Below are 13,441 nucleotides of genomic sequence, written 5' to 3'. Positions count from 1 at the left end.
TTTACAAATCTCACAATGTATTACTATATTTGTATAAGTCATCTATCACTTAAATAGATTTAAATAATAAGAAAAAATTATATACATTTACCCATGTAGTTATCACTTCTAGTGGTTTTCTTTCCTTCTTTTTTAAAGATTCAGATTCTCTTCTGTTTGGTATCATTGTCCATCCATCTAAATACTTCCTTTTCTTGTAGTGTGAAACTGCTGGTAGTAAATTCTTTCATATTCGGTATGTCTGAAAATATCTTTATTTCACCTTCAGTTTTGAAAGATATTTTTGCTGAGTACAGAATTCTAGATGTTGCTCCCCTATCTCCTTATGTATATTGTTCCTATTAGAAATATGAAATCATGCTTACTTGTGTTCCTGTGTGTGTGTCTTTTTCTCTTGCTGTGTTTAAGATATTCTCTTTTTGTTGGTCTAGGCAACTTTATTATGATGTGCTTTGGTGTAGTTTTCTACATGTTTATTCTGCTTGTGGTTCACTGAACTTCTTTGATCTGTGAATTTATAATTTTCATCAAGTTTGGGAGGCTTTTGGCCATTATGTCTTCAAATATCTTTTCTCTCCCACACCCTCACCTCTTCAGGCACTCCACTAGCCAATATATTAGATTGCCTGAAGTTGTCCCACAGTTCACTGATGCTCTTTTTGTTTTCTTTTTATTTCTTTTCCATGTTTCATTGTAGACAGTTTCCATTATTATGCCTGCAGGCTACTAATCTTTTCTTCTGCAATGACTAATCCATTGTTAATCCTTATCAGTGTATTTTTCATTTCAAACACTGTACTTTTCATCTTTAGAAGTTTGATTTGGCTTTTTTTTATGGATTCTATTTTTATTACTTATTATTATTATTTTTAAAATATTTTTATTTATTTTTGAGAGAGAGTGTATGTGAAGTGGGGAGGGACAGAGAGAGAGAGGGAGACATAGAATCCAAAGCAGGCTCCAGGCTCTGAGCTGTCAGCACAGAGCCCGATGCAGGGCTCAAGCTCACGAACTGTGAGGTCATAACCTGAGACAAAGTCAGACGCTTAACCGACTGAGCCACCCAGGTGCCCCTATTACTTATTATTTTTTATTTTTAAGTAATCTCTGCACCCAACATGGGGCTCAAACTCATAACCCCAAGATCAAGAGTCACATGTTGTACTGACTGAGTCAGCCAGGCAGACTGGCTGTAAGTCAGATATCTTACATATCTACTTAACTTTTTGAACATACGATATATACTTATAATAACTGTCTTGATGTCCTTCTCTGCTAATACCAACATCTATGCCAGTTATTGGTTGGTTTGGTTGATTAGTCTTCTCAGTATTAACTGTGTTTTCTTCCCTCTTTGTGTGCCTGGTAATCTCTGTTTGTATGTCAGGTATTATTAATATTCTCTTGTTGGATGCTGGGTTATTTTTTTTGAATTCCTATAAATATTCTTGAACTTGGTCCTGGAATGCAGTTAAGTTACTTGAAAATCCTTTGATCCTTTGAGGTTTTGTTTTTTGGCATTTTTAGACAGGTCTGGAGCAGTCAGTATTCAGTCTACAACCAAGTATTCTCCCTCATGGGAATAAGACCTTTCTAAGTACTCTAGTCAATGTCTGATGAACTATGAGGTTTTCCTGTCTAGCTGGTGGAAATAGTCCCTGTTCCTGGCCCTGTGTAAATGCTGAGCAATGCTTCCTCTCATTGTTTTGGAAGGTCCTTTTTACCAGCCTGGCATGGTATGCATCAATCAGTGCTGTGCTAAACATTTGAGGGAACCCTCTGCACATTCTCTCTCTCTGTTCATCTCTCTTTTCTGGTATGTGGTCCTATGAACTCTGGCTATTTTGGTCTCCCTGTGCTCTCTCAGTTCCTTCTACTTAACTTAGGGATCTACTAGGCCCCCCAAGAGTTCCCCCTCCCTGAATCATGGTCTGGAAACTCAAAGCACTAAGCTGAGGTGATGGTAAGACTCACATTATTTGTTTCTTGTCTCTCAGATACCAGTTTTTTGTTGCCTGATATAAAGTGTCTTCAAACTAATTTTTCATGTATTTTTGTCTGGGTTTTTTTTTTTCAGTTATTTCAGGTGGGAGGTCAAATTCAGTCCCTATTTATTCATTTTGGCCAGAAGCAAATATTAAGTTGATCTGCTATTGATTTTTCAACCTTAGTTCTTCCCCTCTTCTTCTGCTCCTCCTGTCTCTTACTCTTAAAATCTAAGACACAGGAAAATTTTACAGAATTCTAAGTAGAAATCAATATCATCTTTACATTCCCAGATCCTAATCCTTAGTAACTGATTAATAAAATTGTCAGTAGTGAGTAAAGAACGTTCAAATTCTGGTTTTGTTGCCTTCTAGCTGTATCTTGGACTTGTCTATGCTTAAATGCGTAGAAAGCTGAAGAAAGATCAGGAAAAGCAGATATTTTCTACTGAGCTATACATTTGGCTTAATCCTGAGAATTTAAAATTTTTAACTATTAAAAATATAAAATAAAAAATTGAAAAATAGAAACAAACATGCTAAAAATTTCACTTCTCCCACAAACCAGTGTTCTTTTCTGTCAGTATATACTCTTCTACATTTTATTTGCATTATATTTTGTACATGATATAACAAAACAAACACTTTAATATTACTTTAGTTAACAGAATTACATTCTATGTGGCTGCATAGTGCCATAATTATATTTTTAAACATCTTTGTCATGTGAGCATGCTACGATGTACTCAGTTGTTTCTATATGAAGGTAACCTCTTTTTAGTTAGTATAAAAAATAACTTCAGTGACTATCTTGACCTCCATTTTAGGTTATTTTCTCAGCTAATCCCCCAAAGTAAGATTACTAGAGTAAAGGATATAAATATTTTTAATATTCTTGTTACATATTGCCAAACTGCTCTCTTGAAAGACTATACCACTGTTCACCTCTACCAGCCTAGCTAAGAGTGTCAACCTAGATAAGGATATCACTTAAAAGAAAATGTCGTGGCTAACATAATTAGTAAAAATGACTTTTCATTGTTATTACCTAGTTTCTTCATTTCCACAAAGTGGGCCATATTCCTTATACTTGCTATATAGTGGCATTTTCTTTATTAGAAAAGGAATTCTTTTGTAAATGGCTTTTTGCCCAACATGATGTTTGTAAGATTCTTCTATTGTGCTGCACGTAGGTATATTTTGTTCATTCTCATTGCCAAGTGATATTTCATTGTATAAATGTGTTACAACTTATTTAACCATTCTATTGCTGATGAACATTGAGTTGTGTCCATTTTGAGCCAGTTGTGAAGAACACTGTTACGAACAGTCTTGTATATATCTCTTGGTGCACATGTGTAAGAGTTTCTTTATGGAGTAGAAGAGCTGGAAGACAGGATATGCACATTTTCTACTTGGCTATGTGTTGCAAAGTACTTGCAAAGTGGTGGCACCAATTAACACTCCTACCACCAGCAGTGTTCTTGTTGCTTGAAATCTTGGCCAGCATTTACTGCTGTCATACTTCAACTTATTGCCAATTTGGTCTGTGTATAATGGTATCTCATTGTATTTTTAAAGTAACTTCCCTAATTACCAAAGTGGTTAATGATCTTTTCATGTATTTGTTGGCCCCTTGTATTTCCACCTTTGTGAAGACTTCGCTCATTTTTTCTGTTACTGTATCTTTTTCTTATTCATTCATAGGCATTCTTTACATACTCTTCATACTCGTCAGTTTTATGTTTTACATGGGTTCTCCTAGTTCATGGCTTGATTTTTCACTCTCTTCATGGTGTCTTTTAATAATTATAAGTTGCAGTTTTAGGGGCACCTGGGTGGCTCAGTTGGTTAAGCATCCGACTTCAGGTCATGATCTCATGTTTGAGCCCCGCGTCACACTCTGCACTGACAGCACAGAGCCCATTTGGGATTCTGTCCTTCTCTCTCTGTCCATCCCCTGCTCACTCTCTCTCTCCCTCAAAATAAATAAATATTTTTTTCAAAAGTTGTAATTTTAATGTAATGAAACAACAGTCTTTTCCTCTATGTGCCGTACTTTTTGTCTCTGTTTTTAAGGTATCTATAATGCCTAAGATATTCTACAATATCTTATAAAAGCTTGACAGTTTTGCCTTTCACATTTAGATTTTCTAACTACCTGGAATTGATTTTGTGTATCGTGGGAAATAGGGGTCCAGTTTTATTTTTCTTTTCACATAGGATATCCAGTTTCCGCACACCATTTATTGAAAGAAAACGTCCCACTGATCTTCAGGTCACCTCTGTTAAGTATGAAATACGTCATGTGAATCTGCTGTTTATACTTTCTACTCTGTTCTGTGGCTCTGTGTCTATTCCTGTTACAGGTCCACTCTGTCTTTATTAGGAAAGGTTCATGAGCTTCATACAGTATAGGGCAAGTCCTTTCATTTGTTATTTAAAAAATATTTTTTTAATGTTTATTTTTGAGAGAGAGAGAGAGAGACAGAGCAGGAGTGGGGGAGGGACAAAGAAAGACGGAGACACAGAATCCAAAGCAGGCTCCAGGCTCCAAGCTGTCAGCACAGAGCCCAACGTGGGGCTCAAACCCATGAACTGTGAAATCATGACCTGAGCCGAAGTTGGACACTTAACCAACTGAGCCACACATATTATTTTTAGTTCTTATAATATGCAAGAGTATGACAGTACAGGGCTTATGTTACTTTGGGCCTACCATGGTTCACAAAGAAGAAAAGCCCATTTCATGTATAATACCTCTGTCTCCAATAACAGGGCCAACTTCCCCATTAGACAAGAAGCCACCACTCTTTGGGTCCATAATACTTTTAGGGGCTCATGAAAATATTTTAATTTATTTTAAAATCAGAAGAAAACAATGAGCTTTTGGCTGAAGGAAGTATTTTAGTATATAATACTAAATATTCCTTTTTATATTAACAGTCATAAAACATATTTAAAAAATTTTTTTTACTGTTATTTTTGAGAGAGAGAGACACAGAACGCAAGTGAGGGAGGGGCACAGAGGGAGACACAGAATCCTAAGCAGGCTCCAGGCTCTGAGCTGTCAGCACAGAGTCCAATGTGGGGCTTGAACACATGAACTGTGAGATCAAGACCTGAGCTGAAGTCGGACGCTTAACCAACTAAACCACCTAGGTGCCCCAAAACGTATTTTTAAATACTGTTCTAGGGAGAAAGGGCCCACATAAGCAAATGTGCCCAAAGCCCATAAAGTGGCCCTGCCTGAGGGGCACCTGGGTTGCTCAGTTGGTTAAGCCCCAACCTTGGTTCAGGTCATGATCTGGCAGTCTGTGGGTTTGAGCCTCACGTCAGGCTCTGTGCTGACAGCTCAGAGCCTGGAGCCTGCTTCAAATTCTGTGTCTCCCTCTCTCTCTCTGCCCCTCCCCTGCTCACACTCTGTCTCTCAAAAATAAATAAATATTAAAAGAAAATTTTTTTAAATGGCCCTGATAGTGTTCTTAAAAATTATCCTATTGGGGCGCCTGGGTGGCGCAGTCGGTTAAGCGTCCGACTTCAGCCAGGTCACGATCTCGCGGTCCAGGAGTTCGAGCCCCGCGTCAGGCTCTGGGCTGATGGCTCAGAGCCTGGAGCCTGTTTCCGATTCTGTGTCTCCCTCTCTCTCTGCCCCTCCCCCGTTCATGCTCTGTCTCTCTCTGTCCCAAAAATAAATTAAAAAAACCATTGAAAAAAAATTAAAAAAAAAATTATCCTATTAATCATAAGGGCAGAGATTAGGTGGCTCATCCATACGCTGCCCTATAGGCTAGGGCATAAAAACATGTTTCCTCTTGATCATAGGTAAGTATATCATCTTCATTTGGGAAAATTGTACACACCAGTAAATTAATAATCCCCCTAAGGCTAACTTTAAATTTGAATAAAAAATAGAATTCAGATAGGGGCGCCTGGGTGGCGCAGTCGGTTAAGCGTCCGACTTCAGCCAGGTCACGATCTCGCGGTCTGTGAGTTCGAGCCCCGCACGCATCAGGCTCTGGGCTGATGGCTCGGAGCCTGGAGCCTGTTTCCGATTCTGTGTCTCCCTCTCTCTCTGCCCCTCCCCCGTTCATGCTCTGTCTCTGTCCCAAAAAAAAAAAAAAAAAAAAAACAACAAAAACGTTGAAAAAAAAATAGAATTCAGATAATATTTCTATCCAGGCATTTGCCAGGTACTAGGGGTTACAGGGATAAACAAATGAACATAGAGCTTCTAACATATAAGATGGTTAACAATTATAATTGGGAAGAATGTCATACAAATAGAAGTATGGTAGCAAGATTGAGTTAATCCTTAGTTGCAAAATAGGTGATGTTATTTTTGGTTTTTCAAACAAAGAAACCAAGGCACAGAACAACTGAATGGCTTATCCCAAGCATCAACAAATATACTCAGTTGAAGTATTTGAATACCAGGACTTTGACTCCAGGTCTTGTGCTATTTACTACCTGGTCTGAAACAGTGCTCATTCCATAGTAGACATTCAATAAATTAGACTGTATTGCATTGAGTAAGAAATAGTGCCACTCCAAAGGATTTCATCTTTCTCTCAGAGCAACTATTTAATCTTTTCCCCCACAACTTTATCAATGTATATTTTATATATCATAAAATTTACCCATTTCAAATGTGTAATTCAATTATTTTTAGCAACTTACCACATGGTGCAATCATCATCATAAATCAGTTTTAGAACATTTTAATTCCCCCAATAAGAACCTGAATGCTTGTTTTTAATTAATTTCTATTCCTATCCCTTGTCCCAGGCAACCACTAATCTATATCCTGTCACCATAAATTTGCCTTTTCTGGACATTTCACATAAACAAAATCATACAGTATATGGTCTCTCTTGTCTGGTTTCTTTCACTTAGCACAGTGTTTTTGAGGTTCATCCATAATTCAGCATGTGTCAGCAGTTTGTTCTCTATTATTGCAGAATGGTATTCCCTTGTATGGATACACTACATTTTTGTCTATCTGTTCACAAGCTGATTGACATTTGGGTTGCTTCCCGTTTTCACCTATAATGAATAATGCTGCTATAAACATTTGCATGAAATTTTTTGTGAGGATATGTCTTCATCTCTCTTGGGTAGATACTCAGAAGTAGAATTCCTGAGTTATATAATAGTTTAACTTTTTTTTGTTTACATTTTTATTTACTTTTTTTTTACTTTTTTATTTATTTATTTTTTATTTATTTATTTTTTTTTTACTTTTTTACTTTTTATTTACTCTTTGAGAGACAGAGACAGAGTGCAAGCAGGGGAGGAGCAGAGAGAGAGGGAGACACAGAATCCAAAGCAGGCTTCAGGCTCTCAGCTTGTGAGCACAGAGCCCATTGTGGGGCTTGAACCCACAAATGCAAGACCATGACCTGAGCTGAAGTCAGCTGCTCAACCGACTGCCACCCAGGCACCCCTATATTTAACTTTTGAGAATCTGTCAAATTGTATTCTAAAGTGGCTGCCACATTTTACATTACTACCAGCAATGTATGGAGGGTTCCAATTTCTCCATGTCCACAGACTCTTACTGTCATCTTTTTTGACTATGGTCATTCTAGTGGGTGTGAAGTAGTATCTCATTGTGGTTTTGATTTGCATTTCCTTAGTGACGTTGAGCATCTGTTCATGCGCTTGTTAGCCATTTGTATATAGTCCATGAAAAGTGTCTATTCCAAATCCTTTGTTCATGTTTTGACTTATTGTCCTCTTAATACTGAGTTATAAGAGTTCTTTGTAAATTCTGGATACAAATTCTTTGTCAAATATGTGTTTCACACATTCCCCCCCATTCTGCCACTTGTCTTTTCATTTTCTTTTTTTTTTTTTATTTAAAAAAAATTTTTTTTTCAACGTTTTTTATTTATTTTTTTGGGGGGACAGAGAGAGACAGAGCATGAACGGGGGAGGGGCAGAGAGAGAGGGAGACACAGAATCGGAAACAGGCTCCAGGCTCCGAGCCATCAGCCCAGAGCCTGATGCGTGCGGGGCTCGAACTCATGGACCGCGAGATCGTGACCTGGCTGAAGTCGGACGCTTAACCGACTGCGCCACCCAGGCGCCCCAGTCTTTTCATTTTCTTAATGTTGCCTTTTTAACTGTAAAAGTCATGAATTTTGATGAAGTCCATTTCATCCATTTTCCAGAAATAAATCCTTATATTTATGGTCAATTGATTTTTGACAAGTGCAATTCACTGACAAGAAGGTAGTTTGTTCAAAGATGGTAGTTTGTTCAAAGATAGGAACAATTGTATATCCACATGCAAAAAGATGAACTTAGATGCTCACTTCACGCTGTGCACAGAAATTAACTCAAAGTGGCTCATAGATTTCAATGCAAGAGATAAAACAACAAAACTTTCAGAAGAAAACATGGAAGATAAACTCAAGATCTTCAGGTAGGCAAGGGTTTTTTTTTTTTTTTTTTATTGATTCTTGAATTCTTGTCTTGATTAAACACAAAATATATACGTGTGTATGTATTTATATGTGGTATGTGGGTATAGTATACGTAGGTAACTACACAGCCATCTTCAGCCACAATGAGAAACTGTTTTACTGGGATTGTTGACTAAAGTTTGAATTATCAATGACATAAATATGTTGAAAATAATATGCAAAGGAAAAGTGGCAAGCCAGCCAGAACATAAAATCCGGAGCTTGGCAGGTGGAATTCAAGACATAACTGTGTAAATGGCACATTAATCCTTTCTTCAAATACTATGCAACGTGCCTACTTATATTTCAGGCTAAGAAATGTTGATTACAGGCAGTCATTGACTGCAGATTAAGAAGCCAATCTTCTAGGGGCACCCAGGTGGCTCAGTTGGTTAAGTGTCTGACTTTGGCTCAGGTCATGATCTCACGGTTTGTGGGTTCAAGCCCTGCATCGGGCTCTGTGCTAATGGCTCGGAGCCTGGAACCTGCTTCATATTCTGTGTTTTGCTTCCTCTCTCTGCCCCTCCCTTGCTTGTGCACTCTCTCTCTCTCTCTCTCTCTCTCAAAAAATAAACATTAAAAACATTTTTAAAAATAAGCCAATCTTCTATAGAAAGATGAATCTCTATTAGCTAAGGAGATGCTACATACTCTTATGATTGCAATGATTTCATAATACTAACATGAAAGTCTTAAAGCCTATTGCTTTCAACATGTGTAGGAAGAAAGAAATTATTGTTGAAGAGTCATAAACCTAATTTGTCAAGAAGAAAATTTTAGATACAAAGCCTCACTTTTATTTTTTTTTTCAACATTTATTTATTTTTGGGACAGAGAGAGACAGAGCATGAACGGGGGAGGGGCAGAGAGAGAGGGAGACACAGAATTGGAAACAGGCTCCAGGCTCTGAGCCATCAGCCCAGAGCCCGACGCGGGGCTCGAACCCACGGACCGCGAGATCGTGACCTGGCTGAAGTCGGACGCTTAACCGACTGCGCCACCCAGGCGCCCCACAAAGTCTCACTTTTAAAGCTACTTTCTTCTATTAAATTCTATGGATCTCACCTAAAATTGTTAACAGCTAATTTCATGGTCAAATCGCCACAAGGGATACTCAAGGATATGGGCATGAATCTTGGCCACTTGTATTCACTGTGAGGCAGTCAGTGCCTTGTCTGTGTCTCTTCATGGCAATTGATGGAGCTTTGCTAAAGCCTAAAACTTGATTTCCTCTATTTCAGAGCAGTATTTGTTTTCAAAATATATTTCCTAATATAATTAAAACTGCATTACTGCTTCTTAGCATGTTAATATATTCTCATTGTTTTCAGGTACAACTGGTTATTTATATATCTACCTGTCCCTTTTAAGAAAGGTAACATGTGGGGCGCCTGGGTGGCGCAGTCGGTTAAGCGTCCGACTTCAGCCAGGTCACGATCTCGCGGTCCGTGAGTTCGAGCCCCGCGTCGGGCTCTGGGCTGATAGCTCAGAGCCTGGAGCCTGTTTCCGATTCTGTGTCTCCCTCTCTCTCTGCCCCTCCCCCGTTCATGCTATGTCTCTCTCTGTCCCAAAAATAAATAAACGTTGAAAAAAAAAAAATTAAAAAAAAAAAAAAAAAAGAAAGGTAACATGTTTTATTGTGATTTTATCCCCTACATGAGTGGTTTTAAATCATCAGAGCCATTGGTCAAGTGTTGGAACCCTGCCTTCCAGTATGTGACAAGGGTTTTAGGACACAGTAAATATTTCATAAGTTTTTACTGTAATTAAGTAACTATTCATTTTTAATAGTGTAGTTTTAAAATTACATTTCAGTAGTCCCAAGTTCTAACGGAAGAAAATATACCATGGAATCAAACAAGTTACTAAAATAATATTCTAGGAAAGACATATAGGTGTATCATTATTGTAATGAAGGCTAACTAATGTTTCAATGCCTAGAGCCAAGTGCCAACTTTTTTCTTTCTTGAATACCTAGTAACACAATGTTCTCTCATTTATTCTAAAGAGATATGCTCTCTTCTCTTAGATTAGAGCCTCTATCTAAATCTCTTGGACACTTTAAAAATCAGACCTTTTAAATCTGAGTACAGAAACATAGCTAGAAGAGCCCCAAATAAGGTTAGCCTTGTTACCATTGCTATTGTTGCAAATGCCTTCTAATAACTACTTACCTCTTGAAAGTAAGTAGAAAAAATTTATCAACTCATCAAAATTTCACATGAACTTGAAAGAGGAATGCTAAGTAGTGAAATAAATGAAGACAGCCTTCTTTTCAACTTGTGGGTAACGGGATGCTGGCAAAGCACATTATACTATGACATTTGCATATCAGATGAGTAAAATGATGCTTTACAAAAAACAAGTGAACTGGAAAACAATTCACAGATTCTTTTAAAATACTTTCCTTCTTGCCTAAGATATAACCTAGCCTGGTTCTGAATAATTTTCTCTTTTTTTTCTGATTTTATTTTATTTTTAATTTTATTTTTTAAATTTATATCCAAAATAGTGTATAGTGCAACAATGATTTCAGGAGTAGATTCCTTACTGCCCCTTACCCATTTAGCCCATCCCCCCTCCCACAACCCCTCCAGTAACCCTCTGTTTGTTCTCCATATTTATGAGTCTCTTATGCTTTGTCCCCCTTCCTGTTATTATATTATTTTTGTTTCCCTTCCCTTATGTTCATCTGTTTTGTCTCTTAAAGTCCTCATATGAGTGAAGTCATATGATTTTTGTCTTTCTCTGACTAATTTCACTTAGCAAAATACCCTCCAGTTCTATCCACATAGTTGCAAATGGCAAGATTTCATTCTTTTTGATTGCCGAGTAATACTCCATCATATATATATACCACATCTTCTTTATCCATTTATCCATTGATGGACATTTGGGCTGTTTCCATACTTTGACTATTGTTGATAGAGCTGCATGGGGGTGCATGTGTCCCTTTGAAACAGCACACCCATATCCCTTGGATAAATGTCTATCAGTGCAATTGCTGGGTTGTAGGGTAGTTCTATTTTTAGTTTTTTTGAGGGACCTCCATACTGTTTTCCAGAGTGGCTGCACCAGCTTGCATTCCATGAATAATTTTCTTAAATATTATCTGCAGTGATATTTTCAGTTACAGCCCTCCAGCCCTCCAGCCACCTGGAAACATTAAGTCCCACCTGGAGCCTTATCCTGTCCTTGGGGCCTGGGCTAGTACAACTCTCTACACTGGAGGAATTTTTAGAAGCCTTAGACTGGCAACTTATCTGTTCAGTATCAGTGTGGCCCTTCTGCTGATCCTGCCCTGATAGTATAACCTGGTTTCAGGCACTAAAATTTTATCTGGTTATTTGTAACCCAGCCTCCATCTTGAACCACTAGAAACTAGTGGATTCTTCCACTGTGATCCTCAGTCCTACCTTGGGACCTTACTTAATATACCAGTTGGTGCAATACTCCCTGTAATGTTCTGTGGGCTTAGTTTAGAGCCCTACCCTAGAACTCCAGTCTTCATGAGTTATGTCCCCAGTATATGCCACCTGATAGCTATGAGACAGACTTTCCTCATGTCTGGATTTCTACTTATTGCCCACTGTTAGACTTTTCTAGAGATAGGTCCTATGCTTGAGCTAAATTTCTTATCCATGAACTAACCCATCTCAGTGCTGACTTCTAACTCTAATAGTAACTCAGGTAATACTTGTTTTAAAACATTTCTATTCAAACCAGCCAACAGTCATTTTTAAAGTGAACCACTAAACATACATCTGGCTGCTTGAAATTCCAAAAGAAAATATCCCATACCTGTCTGAATGAATCCTGACTTGTATCCATTAGTTGTGCCATTTTCTGGTGTCACAGTTGATGATACTGAAGAGTTTGGTTTCATAGAGTGGCAAGTGGCAGAGGATTGTCGGCTTCTACATTCTGGGAAGGAGTAAGAATTATATTATGGGAGGAGACCAATACCCTGTCAAAGCAGGTGATGAGAACACAATCCACAAAATCTCTAAAATAAACTACTGTTCCTTAAGTAGCAACCATGTTCCTTATTGGCGGTTTCCCCTCCTCTAATCCTGACTCCAACAGAATGTTCAAGATGGTGAATTCACTTTGTCTTCCTAGGGCCAGATGTCATGTTTAGAAGGAAAAAAAAAGAAAGAAAGAAAAAAGATCCGGCTTTTGTTCTTCACAGACTAGCTCCCAGGGGAAAAATTACTCATAACCAATATAATCATGCTAGTTTTATGGATAAGCCAGGCTAAAATATCAGTAATTTGTTTTTAAAAAAAAATAAGCTTTCAAACACCAGTTAACCTCCCGTCAAGGATCAATTTAGTGTGGAACGGGAATCTATATAGGTTGTCTTCAATATTCTCACCTCAACCTTAATTTATGTCCAAAAGCTGAAGCAAAGAAAAATTTATAGTCAGAGGAGAAAAATGAGAAATGCTCAAATTCTTTTTTTTTTTAAGCCTACTTATTATTTTTAAGTGAGAAAGAACAGGGGAGGGGCAGGGAGAGAGGGGGATAGAAAATCCCAAGCAGACTTGATGCTGACAGCAGTGAGCCTGATGCAAGGCTTGAACTCATGAACAGATCATGACCTGAACCAAAGTCCAATGCTCAACCAACTAAGCTACCCAGGTGTCCCAGAAATGCTCAAATTCTTACTACTCTTAGTTTGTATCAAAGGAAATAGGTACACAATATTCTAGGTGATTTCTGATCATGCAACACCAAGCTTCATTTTAGGTAAGCCAATACTAATGGAGCTCTAACATGATACTTTAATAATACTTTGAACTGAGTCAAGTAGATAGCAAATACTAAGAAACCATGCAGGGCTATAACTTCTAACTAAATTATACTACACGTTACACTATGTTAGTTTTTAAAGGTAGCATGTGAAAAAGAAATATAAATGGTTGTAAATGACAGTTAATTATAGAGGGTCCTTTAGAGAGTTTCCAAGTTTATGAGATATAT

The 13,441-nt window shown here is 37.8% G+C and overlaps 1 protein-coding gene across 12 annotated transcripts in view; it reads right to left on the bottom strand.

The window, feature by feature from the left end:
* The window catches only part of GREB1L (GREB1 like retinoic acid receptor coactivator), a 290,524-nt gene that overhangs the window by 119,875 nt on the left and 157,208 nt on the right, over positions 1-13,441 (bottom strand). For all 12 annotated transcript variants that reach the window (XM_086682583.1, XM_086682585.1, XM_086682580.1 and 9 more), the window contains one exon: positions 12,257-12,379. In XM_086682583.1, coding sequence (XP_086538709.1) covers positions 12,257-12,379 — 123 coding nt within the window. The remainder of the gene's footprint in view (positions 1-12,256; positions 12,380-13,441) is intronic.

The sequence above is a fragment of the Puma concolor genome, chromosome D3 (genome assembly GCF_028749965.1).
Source record: "Puma concolor isolate L17-30 chromosome D3, mPumCon1.1.hap2, whole genome shotgun sequence".
NCBI lineage: Eukaryota > Metazoa > Chordata > Mammalia > Carnivora > Felidae > Puma > Puma concolor.
The sequence above is the reverse complement of the archived record's forward strand: the minus strand, read 5'-3'. Positions and strand labels throughout refer to the sequence as shown.